Source organism: Gekko japonicus, unplaced genomic scaffold (assembly GCF_001447785.1).
Source record: "Gekko japonicus isolate JY-2015 unplaced genomic scaffold, Gekko_japonicus_V1.1 scaffold93, whole genome shotgun sequence".
Taxonomy (NCBI): domain Eukaryota; kingdom Metazoa; phylum Chordata; class Lepidosauria; order Squamata; family Gekkonidae; genus Gekko; species Gekko japonicus.
Genome location: NW_015160838.1, coordinates 1,576,050 through 1,590,068, shown reverse-complemented (window position 1 = coordinate 1,590,068; position 14,019 = coordinate 1,576,050). Strand labels below are relative to the sequence as shown.

Here is a 14,019-nt window from a genome sequence, read left to right as displayed (position 1 = left end):
CTAAAATATCTTTTAACACTTAGATTTAACTGTTAGAGAGAAACCCCAGAGCATCCCATTATTAAAAACCATATTTTTCAAAGGCACAATTCAGAGTCCTTCAGCCTTCATTTTTTCTTTTCTTGTCTTTTCCCCAGTTTATATGGACTTTTAGGGGCAGCCACCCCTTTTTCAGAAAGAGAGTCCTCTCCAGAAGACCCCGAGTCCAGCTCACCACTGGACTTACTGTCCTTCTCCTCTTTATCCACCTCCTCTGGCTCACCCAACTGGATTCTCAAAAAGTCCCATGCTTTGGAAACAGAGTCAATCTTTTCTTTTTTATCCTGAAGTTTGAAGGTTACGCCCTCTGGATATAACCACCTGTAGCTAATTGCACTTGTTTGAAGAAAAATAATTAAATCTTTATATTTCTTTCTCCTCTGTCTTATTTCAAATGGGATGTCTTTCAGAATCCTGATGTACTGTCCCCAGTTTTCAAGGGTGTCCCCGCCATTGCTCTCAGGATAGAATCCCTCACATGCCTCTTCGAGAATCTCATTACTATTTCCCCAGGCAGATTCTTCTTCTTTTTGTATACAGAATAGTACCTGTAGGCCACATCCATTTCGCTCATGAGATACTCTGCCTTCAAATCTGTCACTGGGGCTAATGCATTGCTCATCACTTGCTTCAGATTCTCTCCTTTAAATTCTGGGACCCCTTGAAACTGTAGGACCAAATTTGCTTTATCCATTTGTAGCTGTAAGAACTTTGACTCTTCCGTAGCTTGCTTCATTTCCAGCTTTTGCACCTTTTTCTTAACTTTTTTAGTAGTGACGTCCATTTCCTTCACCTTCTCTCCCATTTGCTCTGTTGCTTTTAAGGATTGAGTCAGTTGCATCTGTTGCACTGCCACACTCTGACCGATTGTTGACGGTTGTTGTTTAATGCCAGTGATCTCATCCAGCAGGGGGCACAGGGAGTCAGCCAAGAGTTTTGAGAGCTCAGTGACCTCATCCGTTCGAGGACTGCCCCCTAGTTTCGGTTTCAACAGCTTCTCTTTCTCCGTTTTCTTCCCCGCCATCTTTTTGGATTTATTTACTTTTCAAAAAAGTTGCTAAAATCTCTGATATTCGCCCAAACGCTTCTCTGCACTCTGGTAAGTCTCTTAAAACAGTTTTAGTCGCTTATTTTTCCGATCCCCCCTCTTTCCGTCCGTGTTCCGTCGCTCTTGGGGGGGGGGCAGCTTTTTTTATATCTTCATGCTCGCTTCAACCTGACTCACAGTTTGTTGTTGACCATTCGGCCCCTCTCGTCATTGTTTATTTTGCCCGATCTCCAACGCTTGTCCCAGTCAGCAGCACTCGTACCATGTGGTCACTCAGCGGCAGGACCTTCGGGGCGGAGGGACGCCTCAATTCTCTGGCATTTGGCCATTGAAGAGGTCGCCTCTCAAAAGCCCCCTGGCTGGGAGCCTTTTACCAAGGCTCCGGGGAGGTCGCAACCCGTCGGACCCCCTCCCATATGCTGGTGTGCAGTTTACATCCCCGGGACGTCCGGGAGATGTGTCTGCCTGCGTGTCGCCATAAACCGGAAGCCTTACTGGTTCTTCTTTATAGGTATAAAGCAAGGTAACTTCGTTGCCAGTTAACATTGGCATCTGAGACCAGCCATGTCTTCCTCCGCCTTCTTAAGTAAAGTGGGTGGCAACCAGAGACGGGGCCTTCTGTGTGGCAGCAGCTGGAGCCAGTTTTAATGATTTAGGTGCCTGGTGAAACACTTTATATTCTCCCAGGTGTATTGTTAATTGCATAGTGTGATTAGATCCCCACCTTTTACTGTTCGTTCTCGCTAATGTTGATACTGTCGTTTTTATGCTGCTCATTTCATTGATAACTGCTTTTAGTGATTTTTATAAAGTATTTTTATGTTTTGTTGTATTGTAAGCCATTTGGAGCATTTCTTTTTGAACAAGTGACTATTAAGGCAATCCTAAACAGAGTTATACCCGTCTAAGCCCACTGACTTCAATGGACTTGGAAGAATTTAACTCTATTTAGGATTGTACCGTAAGTATTCTAAATAGCACTAGTAATAAGTATTTTTAACCTTAATGTGCAGGCATGTTTGCCGTTTTAATTTGTCCTGTTAAAATATTTCGATACTCCTTTTTTCAGTGTGAAATTCCAGATGGATCAAGAAAAATGTGTACCATGCCTCTCTCACTTTCTCACTATTTTGGACAAGCATTTCTTTCTTGTGTCTTTGGGTTTAGGGCTTCAGGCCTGTCAGTTGGCGATAAGTACAAGAACGGTTTGGGCCCGCTGTCCTAATGGGGATGTGGCACGAAGGTATGGCATCACAGATAAAAATCCAGCAGGAGACTATTGGAAGAAGATTCCAGGAAATGTTTCTTGTTTGACAGGTAAGTGGTTCCTTTGACTTGCCCACTAGCCTTCTGGGGCTTGTACCAGGCAACATTTATAAGCCTTTCTTCCCCCTAAAATTGGGATGCAAAGCCGGAGATTTCCTAGAAACTTTAAAAGAGGAAGTAGGATGGACAATGTGGGTAGTGGTTTAAAGTGTCAGGCTAGGGCTTTGGAGAGCTGGGTTCAAGGGTTCAAATGTCCACTCAGCCCTGAAGCCCATTGGGTGACTGTGAGTCAGCTGCTGTTTCTTAGCCTAACCTACCTCGCAGGGAGGCTGTAAGGAAGGAGGATGGGATGACCTTTTGCCTGAGATCCTTAGAAGAATGGTATGATGAAATGTGACAGATAGTGCTTCCACTTACTATTTCCCCAGTAGGCAGGGGTCCGCCGTCTCGAACTTTCAGAGCAGGTTCGTGCTATTGTGTACGGTGCAGAAAGCTGGGGTTTAAAGGGATTCTGAGTCCCTTTAAACAAGGTTTGCAGGGCCACAAACTGAACCAACTAGTTCGGTTCGTGAATGGGCGGTTCAGTTTGTGTTCTGTTTGTGGCGCACCACAAACCAAACCACATTTTCGTAGTTCATGCCCATCCCTACTTGTATTTATATTAGCCCGTTTATATATCTTAATTATTTACTTCATTTATACCCCATCTTTCCCCCAAAAGCAGTTTACATCATTCTCCTCTCCTCTCCTCTATTTTAATCTTCACAACCACTACCCCGTGAGGTAGGTTTTAGTCTAAGAGCATTTGACTGACCCAAGGTCACCCAGCAAGCTTCCATGACAGAGCAGAGATTCGAACCTGGGTCTCCCAGATCCTAATCCATTGCTCCAATTGCTACACCACACTGGCTCTTGATGCTTATTTGTTGCAGGGGCTGTAAGCGGAAGTTTCCCACCCGGGCCAGTTACAAGTCCAGGCCTGCTTGGCTCCAGTCAGCAAAACTGCATCGTGCACCTCTGGCCTTTTCTTGTATATTAACAAAGTGTGCTCCAGTTTCATGCCCAGTCTCTCATCTTCTTGTGTCATCAAAGGATAAGGAGGTTGTTCAACAGAAGCAGCTCCCTAGAGGCAAATGGTTTCAAAGCATTACTTGTGTTGGCATATCCTTCTGGGTAATGAGCGTGTGTGGGGTGTTCAGTAAATACAAGTTACCCTGTAGGTTTTACTCTGCCGAGGGTTCACTCAAGAAAGGGAGGGAGAGGATCAAAACAGTCCCCATCATCACAACATAAGAAGAGCCCATTGGTCCATCTAGTCCAGCATCCTGTCTCACACAATGGCGTGTTCCTCTAGAGGTCCATCAACAGGACATAGAGGCCGAGGCCTTCCCCTGATGTTGCCTCCTGGCTCTGGGATTCAGAGGTTGACTGCCTCTGAATATGGAGATTCCCCTCAGTCACCATGGCTAGTAGCCACTGATAGACCTCTCCTCCATGAATCTATCTAATCTCCTTTTAAAGCTCTCTATGCCTGTGACCATCACTACATTCCACATTTTCGTCACTCACTGTGTAAAGAAATATTTCCCCTCTGTCCATCCTGAATCTACTGCCTAGAGCCAGTTTGGTGTAGTGGTTAAGTGTGCGGACTCTAATCTGGGAGAACCGGTTTGATTCCCCACTCCTCCACTTGCACCTGCTGATGTGACCTTGGGTCAGTCACAAGCTCTGGCACAGCTGTCCTTGAAAAAGAGCAGTTTCTATCAGAGCTCTCTCAGCCCCACCCACCTCACAGGGTGTCTGTTGTGGGGAGGGGAAGGGAAAGGAGTTTGTAAGCCGCTCTGAGACACCTTCAGGTAGTGAAGGGCGGGGTAGAAATCCAATCTCTTCTCTCCATTGGATGCCCTCGAGTTTTATAATTTTGGGAGAGGGAGAAAAAGTTCTCTTTGTCAGCTCTCTCTACCCCATGCATAATTTTATAAACCTCTATCACGTCCCCCCCCCCCTTAGTCATCTCTTCTAAGGTTACCTGCACAGAAAAATTAGGACCAGACCGGAAGAAGGGGGTTGGGATGGCCGGCTGCTGGCTCCCATCCCTCTCAGCTCATGTGTTAATTAGGCCTCATTCAGATGGTGCAGCGGTTAGAGTTTCAGGCTCTGAAATGGGAAACCCAGGCTCCAGTCCCCATTCTGCCAGCTCGCTGGGTGACCTTGAACCAATCACTCCCCTCCTTAGCCTTGTGGTCTGGTGGTTATGGGGACAAGATGAAAGAGGGGGAGAACAATGTTGTAATCCGGTTTGGGGAGGAAAAGCAGGGTATAAATATCTAGATGATACGAGGAGCCAAAACGCCAGTACAGATATCCAAGTGATATTAGCAACCCGATGCCACCCCAGACTGCCCTTTGAGTGGGACAGCAACAACTTAACCTTTCCGCTCGGCTTTCTCGTTTATGTGTTTTGCTGGGAAGCGGGCTAATCTTGATGGTAAGGGAAGGCAGGCTCCTCAGCCCGCCTTCTTGTTAACGATCGGCATTCTGAAGCCGTGTTTCCCAATCTGTTGTGCGGGACCCAGAAGTGGGTCGCGAAGCCTCTGAAAGTGGGATGCAGGCCAGCCCTCCCTCACGGCCACTCCTGCCCCCTTGCATCGCTCTTTCTCTCCTGACCTCCTTGTCAACATCTCACATTCTCGCTTTCCCACCTCCCTTTTTGACAATGTGTGTGTGGGGGGGGGGATTTGTCCAGGAGCTAGTAAAAATTTATGGTAGTAGCCGGAAAGGGGGGGGGATTGGAATGCCACTTGCTTGGGGGCAACTCTGCACCCTTTGTGCCACATTTGTGGGCTTCTGAGCAACATCTGGTCGGCCACTGTAGACCATGGAGTGCTGGATTAGATGAGTGACAAGGTCATAGTTCGCCTGGGGTGCCAAAAATACCCTGGGCTGTAAATTTGTGCTTGCGGGTCACCAGACCAAAAAACTTGGGAACCACTGTTCTGAAGGAATCTGGTGACTTCTTTGGTGAGGGTGGGTAGCCGTGTTGGTCTGTCTGTAGCAGTAGTAAAAAGAGCAAGAGTTCAGTAGCACCTTAAAGACAGGATCTGTGGCAGGGTAGGAGCTTTTGTGAGTCACTGCTCACGTCTTCCATTCCATTCTGAAGAAGCGAGCGGAGTGAACCACGAAAGCTCCTCCCCTGCTGCAAATTCTGTTAGTCTTTAAGGTGCTCCTGGACTCTTGCTCTTCTCCACTGGCAACTTCTTTTTTTTGTTCCTTCTCTTGTTAGCTGCTCCTCTCGATGAACTGTGGGCCACGGGTGCTTCAGGACAGCTCCTTCAGCGTCTCACAAAGAACTTCCACCACTCCCCCTCCATGCAGAAACACGGGGACGCGTCTGTATCGTTTCACTCCGACGACTTTGAAGACGAGTGGGAAGTCATATGAGGTCGTCAGAGGAGCTGTAAAATAGCTCGGAAATGTGCTTGGAGGTCCTGTTACATGCCGGAATGTCAGGCTTTTAAAGCCGCTCACATTTTGACAATATTCGCACTTTGGTATTAAAAAAGAAAAGAGAACTGACCTGTCCAAAAATTGTGTAGTGAGGTGTCTTGTTACAACATCTCTCAGGCGAGATGGACAACGTGGCTTAAAAAGTTGTCAACGTGTCTTATTGTAGCCATTCTATTTTGAAATATAACTTATAAATTAACCTCATTAACAGCAAAACTATTTTGCTATAGCATGCACACTCATATGTATTATGATAGGAAGGGCTCCTGTGGTTACATTAAATGTTTCTCAACAGCAGAATACATTTTTCTTCTTGTTGAATTTAAAACTCCAAGTAGAAGAAGGTGGGTACAAATGGGATGCAGACCATAGAGGACCTTGTTGTTTGCAAAAAGTAACAAAATGTGGAGGTAACTTTTTGGGGGTTGAAGGTCAAATTCAGTTTCGTGATGTAATTTGGTACTAAGCTGAAGATCTTTTGGGAAGTGCGCTCCATGTAACTTCCAGGACTCTGGTGAATTTTGCTTTGTTGTGACATGGGTTAAAAACCTTCATTTCAAGCGTTGCCTAAAAGCTTGGACCTTGGTTCCCCCGCACGAGTACAAGAAATGTTTCTTCCACGGGCATCCAGGAATGGACGAACCTGACCGTTGTTGGTTAGACTTGTAAAACAAGAGTGCCTCTGTGGGTTGTGTGAATCCCTTGGCCCAACTGAACTGTGCCTCGAACTAGAGTAGACTTCCTTTCTTGTAAAATAATTAAGAATGAAAAACAAGAAGCGGCGTAAAAGAAATATATTTATCCCAGAGGGAGAGTCTGTGGTAATAGTCACAATATATGTCTTCACAGTGGTGGACTTTGGCTAAATTAGCTAAATCTTGCGCAATGTCTTACCTAATTTGAGATGTTTACAGCAGAAGTGCAAAACTTTGTTGGTTTGTTAATCACGGCAGCTCATAGTTTATGAAAGCTAATTTTCTTAAGAACAGAACTGAAGGTCAAAAGGACTTGTTCAGTGGCTTAGACAGAAAGGCCGCGGTAGCATTTGGTTTCTGTTTTTAAAATACCTAACCAAATTAACCTCAGTGTCTTTTAGAATGTCTAAACAGCTGCTGAAGAATCTGCAAATGAGCCAACTTCCAGGGGGGGGGTTGGGGGGGAGCATGAGAACCTGGTACCAGTTCTGTACCAGCCACTCCCTCCACCCTCGTTAATTACTACTTTGGGGGCGGGATTTACATAGGAGAAACAGCACAGGGGGAAAAGGTTGAGTCTCCTTCCCCACGACACACACTACCCCGATTTTCAGAGCAGATGTTGGGGCTTGCAAAAGACAGGAAATTTTCCTTATACCATTTAGTTTCGGCCCCTAGTGTGGAGCAAAAGGAACAAGTGTTTCTTCCTCATTGAGAAAAGCAGGAATAGTGGGAACCACAGCTCCTCAGAGTACCGAGAATTCCCTTTGTGGCTGTGCATCCCAGTTTTTGAAGCAGGACTTGCATTAGTAACACTTGGTTACTGCTGGGTTTCCCACTCTTTCAGCAGTTCATCGTGAACTTGGAGGTCATATTTGTTTCCCGCTGAGAGCCGATATGTTTTGCTCAATCTCTTCCTCCTCTATATAAGGAATCGGTCTCGCAAGAGTTTCTTTTTCTTTTTTAGTCTATCACTGGGTAGTAAGAGGCTATTGATGTTTACTTGGTTCCAATGGGTGGACTGTTTCGAGGAGCCCCCGTGGGAAGCAGATCTTCAAAGAAGTGTTCCGATATTGAGGACTTTGGAAGAATAGGGGCGAAATGGCCAACACGCCCACCTGGCCAAGAACCAGATGCTCACCTGCAGTGCTGAAGAATGACATTTTTATGGGTATTACACTTGGGGGGGAAAGCCCTCTTGGTCATGGCTTGAGCTTGCTAGCTGTTCATGCTCCGTACAGTAAATCCACGTTGCTTTCTTGATGAATATTAACTGGTGTTGACACAGCCCTTCTCAGTCCATGGGACTTTTTGTATAGTCTCACCTAACCATCATAAACATTTTTCCATCCTTAGTTTCACTTCTGTACGCTTGTGTTTCTTTTGTGCTTTCAGACAAGTGCAATAAACTACTCTTTTTCTTAAAAATAATCTGTAGTTTGGCTGCTTAATTTTAAAATAACATTTCTAACTAAGGCAGGATGTGTATCATAATTAAAAACTCCCACTGATGTTAAAAGAAATACTGAGGACACCCCCAATGCTCCCTCTAAGCTGTGGAGTCTTGTGAGCAAAAATTCTACTTTGTGGGCTCTTGGCATTAAAGTTGTGAGTGAGCGACTTGGCTACTGCATAAATTGGTTTGCTCTGGAGCCCTCCTTTCTGAGTGAAGACAAAAATATGTGAGCCGGAGGCTAAAAAACTATGTCAGCTTAGAGGGAACACTGGACACCCCTCCGCCAGCTACCCCGTAAGAACATAAGAACATAAGAGATGCCAGTGTTGGATCAGACCAAAGGTCCATCCAGTCCAACACTCTGTATCACACAGTGGCCAGAAATACCAGGTGCCATCAGGAGGTCCACCAGTGGGGCCAGGACTGTTGACCCCCCCCCCCAAGCGCCAAGATGACAGAGCATCACTTGCCCCAGAGTCCCTATCTATACCTTGTGGCTAATAGCCACTGATGAACCTCTGCTCCATATGCTTATCCAATTCCCTTTTGCAGCCGTCCATGCTTGTAGCCGCCACCACCTCCTGTGGCAGTGAATTCCATGTGTGAATCACTCTTTGGGTGAAGAAGTACTTCCTTTTATCCGTTCTAACCCGACCGCTCAGCAATTTCATGGAGTGCCCACGAGTTCTTGTATTGTGAGAAAGGGAGAAAAGTGCCTCTTTCTCTACCTGCTCTTTCCCATGCTTCATCTTGTAAACCTCAATCATGTCACCCCTCAGTCGTCGTTTCTCCAAGCTAAAGAGCCCTAAGCGCCTTAACCTTTCCTCATACCCCAAAACACAGATTGGCAACATATGGCACTGGGTGTGGACCAGGCACTCTTACCAGACTCTTGAGCATTCTAGCTTTTTGGTTCAGTTAGACAATAACATTTCCAGAGCCCACATTACTACAGAGATACTTTTGAAACTGCAGCTTAAAAATGTCCACCTTGGGGATCCAGGAAGATACAAAGAATTCCTTCTTGCATGCTTTTGAAGTTGTGTGTCCCCTCCTGGAGAAGTGGAGCATATCCTAGGGCAGTGTTTCCCAGCCTGTGTGTCAGGACCCCAAAGTGAGTCATGAAGCCTCAGAAAGTGGATCACAGACGACCCTTCCTTAAAGGCAGCTCCTGAGCTGTGCATCATTCTCCCCCCCCCCCCCCGGCCTCCTTGTCATCATCTCAGATTCTCGCCTCCCGCCTCCCTTCATAATAATTAGGTATGAAATCTGTCCTGCAACTATTAACTTCAGGGTAGTAGCTGGAAGGAGGGGGAAATTGAATGCCACTTGCCTGGGGGCAGCTGCACCTTTTCTGTGATGTTCGTGGGTTTCTCAACGTCTAGTTGACCACTGGACTAGATGGGCAACAAGGTCATAGTTTGCCTCAGGTGCCAAAAAAACTGGGGTTGGCCCTGGATGAGTCACAAGTAAATTTGTACTTGTGGGTCACCATTAAAAAAAAGCCTGAAAACCACTGTTCTAGAAGAGGAGGAGGAGGAGGCGATTGGATTTATTTTACTTTTCACTTAACATCTTTTTTTATCAACAAAGGTTTATTCAAGGTTTTCAACATGTAACAGTACAAGAATATAACAACAATATGATGAGAAGAGCAAAAGGAATAACAACGAACATTAGTTAACATTATCTAAATACTTAAGGAGGTATCATTATGCTCATTAACGTAACTTCTATCTTGCTGCTAACTACAGTTCATTGATGGGTTAGTAGCTTTAGCCTATATGTTACTTTAAACAATTCTATTTTCAGAAACAAAGCCAGTATTTATCATTAGCAAAAGAGGGAACCACTTCCTTTTCTGAGAGAAACTGAATTGGATTTATACACCACCCTTCACTACCCAAAGGAGTCTCAGAAGCCTGAAAACCATTGTTCTAGAAGAAGAGGGGGAGATTGGATTTATACCCTGCCCTTCACTACCCAAAGGAGTCTCAGAGTGGCTTACAATCACCCTTCCCCTCCCCACAACAGACACCCTGTGAGGTAGGTGGGACTGGGAGAGCTCTTTCGAGAACTGCCCTTGAGAGAACAGCTCTGAGAGAACTTGTGACTGACCCAAGGTCACACCAGCAGCTGCATGTGGAGAAGTGGGGAATCAAACCCAGCTTTCCCATATTAGAGTCCACACCCAACAAGAGTAAACTCGGCTTGACTGCTGATAGCAATAGAGCTCCAGCTCCTATTGCGTACCGAGGCCTGGTTCACACATGCAGGAGAATCAAGTGGTAATTGAGGTGGCGGAGTGGAGGTACATCGTGTTCCTTTGCTTAAAATCTTCATGCAGACCCAGCACAGCAAGGCAGGGGCAGGATTCCACTATCACTGCTGGCTTGCTGTGCTGGTCTTCTGTTTGCCTTTAACAAAAGGAAGCATTCCCCAAAATGTGATCCGCTACCTGCAATCTGAAGGGATGCCATCCATTCTGTGACCACACTGCCCTGCATGTGTGAACTAGCCTTGAATGCACACCCTGCAACAGACCACAGGATCCACAAAAGGTTCATGAAGGTTCTGCAGCGTAAAAGTTTCCACGTGAACCGGTCTGACAGAATGAAGATGGAACAAAACACTGATCCAACCTGTTCTGTGATTGGACGTGGCAAAGGAACGAAAGCAATAAAAGGCAGGGGGTTCTTTTATGATCCCCAGCTATCTTTGCATGAGAAGAAGAAGAGATTGGATTTATACCCCACCCTTCACTACCCAAAAGAGTCTCAGAGTGGCTTACAAACTCCTTTCCCTTCCCCTCCCCACAACAGACACCCTGTGAGGTGGGTGGGGCCAAGAGAGCTCTTTTGAGAACTGCTCTTGAGAGAACAGCTCTGACAGAACTATGGCTTGCCCAAGGTCATCCAGCAGCTGCATGTGGAGGAGTGGGGAATCAAACCCAGTTCTCCGAGATTAGAGTCCACACACTTAACCATTACACTACACCAAACTGGCACGGAGTATACAAGTTCAGTTTATTGTTGATTTGATGACTTGATTTTTACAATGCCATGTGAACAAGCAGCATAGCACTGTGCCATTTTACACATGTTCAGTTTTCCTCGCAATCTTATCGTGTGGACAAAATTTGATAATTTTTAAAGAAATTAGAATATTTAAGTTTTTAAAAAGAAAATTAGCTGATACCACTAGCTAAATGTATCCAAAATGCCATATTATATATGTCCGCATCATTCCTACAAGTTTAAAACCCCAGTTTCTTTTGTGGAGTCCCCCAAAGTCTGTTTTGAATCCAATAAGTTTAATGTGTTCTCTTACAAGTAAAGGTTTTCCTTGCTCGAAAGCCAGTCAAATACAACTCTACAGTTCAGCATCTTAACCTCTGAGCCATCGTGATTCAGTCCCCTTTGGCAGGGAAGTATGTTTCTATCCTAAGAGTTACAGCTTACAGTCAATTTCAGAGAGTAGTCATGTCGGTCTTCAGTACAAGAGCTAGATCCGAGTTCAGTAGCACCTTATGGACCAAAAAGAATTCTAGGGCATAAAGCTTTCGAGAGTCAACACTCCAGACAAAGGCACCTGATGAAGGAAGCGTTGACTCCCAAAGCTTTACATCTTAGAACAGGGACGTCAAACTCATTTGTTATGATAGCTGGGTCTGAGGTAAATGAGACCTTGTTGGGCCGGGCCATGTGTGTCATAAAATGTAATGCCAGTAGCGGAGATATAAACTTTATAAAGGACACAAACACAAAGGGTTTTTTCCACTTCAAATAAAAACGTGCTTAAAACATTAGCACTCTTGCTATTTATTTAACAGTGTCTCATAACTGACACCTCTTGCTCTGAATTATTGCATCAAAATGTCTGTGCTGTTGCAATCTTGAGTATGCTGTTCAGGTGTGTGTCTGTAAGCTGCAAACCTGCGATGACGCAGCAGCAGCAGAATTGGAAGTAGAAGCAGAAGACAGCCAGTTCCACTGCGGGCCTGATACAAGCCCTCCAGGGGCCTTTTCCGGCTCCCGGGCCGCATGTTTGACACCCCTGCCTTAGAAGCCTTCTTGGTCTCTAAGATGCTACTGGACTCAATTCCAACTATAATCAGGTAGATATAGAGATGACACCTATAGAGATGACACCTTCTTGTATACATGTGTGTATATGTAGGGGATCTTTGCTAAGAACCAAGATCTGACCAGTGTTCCCTCTAAGCTGAGTGTGAGCTAGCTCACAGTTTTTTAGCCTCCAGCTCACAGATTTTTGTCTCAGCTCAGGAAAGATGGCTCCTGAGCAAACTAATTTATGCAGTAGCCAAATCGCTCGCTCACAACTTTAATGCCAGTAGCTCACAAAGAAAATTTTTTACTCACAAGACTCCACAGCTTAGAGGGAGCATTGAATCTGACTGCTGGGAATGATTGAAAACAGGTGAATTCTAGCAATATGACAAAGGGGAGGGAGCAAGAGGGTTTAGCAGTGAATTGAACGGGAGAAAGAGTAACTTGGTGCCTGAAGTGCCATTGATCTCTTACGCGTGATTAATAATGGCAGCCTCATTAATTTCTAATGAACCCCATCCTGCTGCTACTAAAACTATAATGTGAATTAATAATGATTCAAACTGACTCCCAGCCATGTATCACATTCCTCTTAAGCTCAGAGGTTGGAGGAACAGAGTTTTTTTTATTGCAGGCAAAGAACAAATTCTTCTCAAATACTGAGGGGAGGACTTCACAGGCTGTTGAAAATTCATGTTAAGTTGAACAGACATACAGTCCCTCTGCTTCCTTGAGACGCATTTCAAGAAGCAAGACGAGCATATTTGTTCTTGTTTATAGTGATGCAACATAAAATTAATACTTATCTACTCTGAGCCTACGGGGAGGGCGGGATAAAAATATAAATAATAAATAAATAAATAAATTTATGGTGTGAAAGGATTTTCAGATCTCTGTTTTAAATGCAAACTCTTCAAAAATCAATTTGTTCTGACACACATGCTATTTTGCTTTTCTGCCTTCTGTGTTTCAGAAAGAAGAGTGTGCTATAGCAGCCATTCTCAAATTTTAGCAACCTGAGGACACCCCCACCACCACCAGTGCTCCGTCTAAGATGTGGAGTCTTGTGAGCAAAAATTCTACTTTGTGAGTTACTGGCATTAAAGTTATGAGCGAGCGACTTGGCTGCTGCATAAATTAGTTTGCTCTGGAGCCCTCCTTCCTGAGCAAAGACATAAATGTGTGAGCCGGAGGCTAAAAAACTGTGAGCTAGCTCACACTGACTCAGCTTAGAGGGAACGCTGCCCCCCACCCGATGGCAGATGCTATATGCTAGAGAGACCCTTTTCAAAGCACATGCAGCGATCTGCCGGACTTCTCAAAGTAATTTAAGATCCCTGCCCTTTACACTTTAAAAGCTAATTCAGCAGGGCCACCACTCAAAAGGCCCTGAACCAAGTTCTAATTACTCTCACCCCTTGACTGGAAAAGACTTCACACCGGTGATTGCAAGATCTGCCTGCTTCAACTTGTTTGGAGAGCACATGCAATCCATCCCTTCATTGCACTTTTACTGACTGGAATGGGCAGTCCGGGAGGAGCTCGCAGCAGATTCGCTCGAGGAAATTGATCGATTTATGCGTTTTGAGATTGCTTTCGCTATTCGATGTATTGGCATCACTTCAGCTCGAGAAAGGGACCTCCTTCACGTTAGCTGCCACCATGTCAGGGGACACAGCAGCCGCCACATTATATCAGCTCCTCCAGCCGTTGAAGAAATGGCTTTCAAGAGGACAGATGGGTGGAATTGCCCGTCAGCGTTTCCAGCACAACTCAGTCACGGGCTGCAGTCAGAAGTTCAAGACGGCAAAGCTCGAGCTTGGATTCTGTGGTTGTTATAACCAGCATCCGTCTAGCAAGGGGGGGGGGGAGCTTCTCCAAAATGTAGGTGAAAAACGAGACAGTGCTTATCCTTGTTTTGACTGTTTGGGAGCAAGC

General features: G+C 45.3%; 1 protein-coding gene across 1 annotated transcript in view; it reads left to right on the top strand.

Moving 5' to 3' along the window:
* Positions 1-7,921, top strand: part of TECPR2 (tectonin beta-propeller repeat containing 2) — an 82,412-nt gene extending 74,491 nt beyond the window's left edge. The window contains exons 19-20 of the mRNA XM_015418494.1: positions 2,255-2,404; positions 5,637-7,921. Coding sequence (XP_015273980.1) covers positions 2,255-2,404; positions 5,637-5,794 — 308 coding nt within the window. The 3' untranslated portion in view covers positions 5,795-7,921. The remainder of the gene's footprint in view (positions 1-2,254; positions 2,405-5,636) is intronic.
* The last annotated feature ends 6,098 nt before the right edge of the window (positions 7,922-14,019 follow it).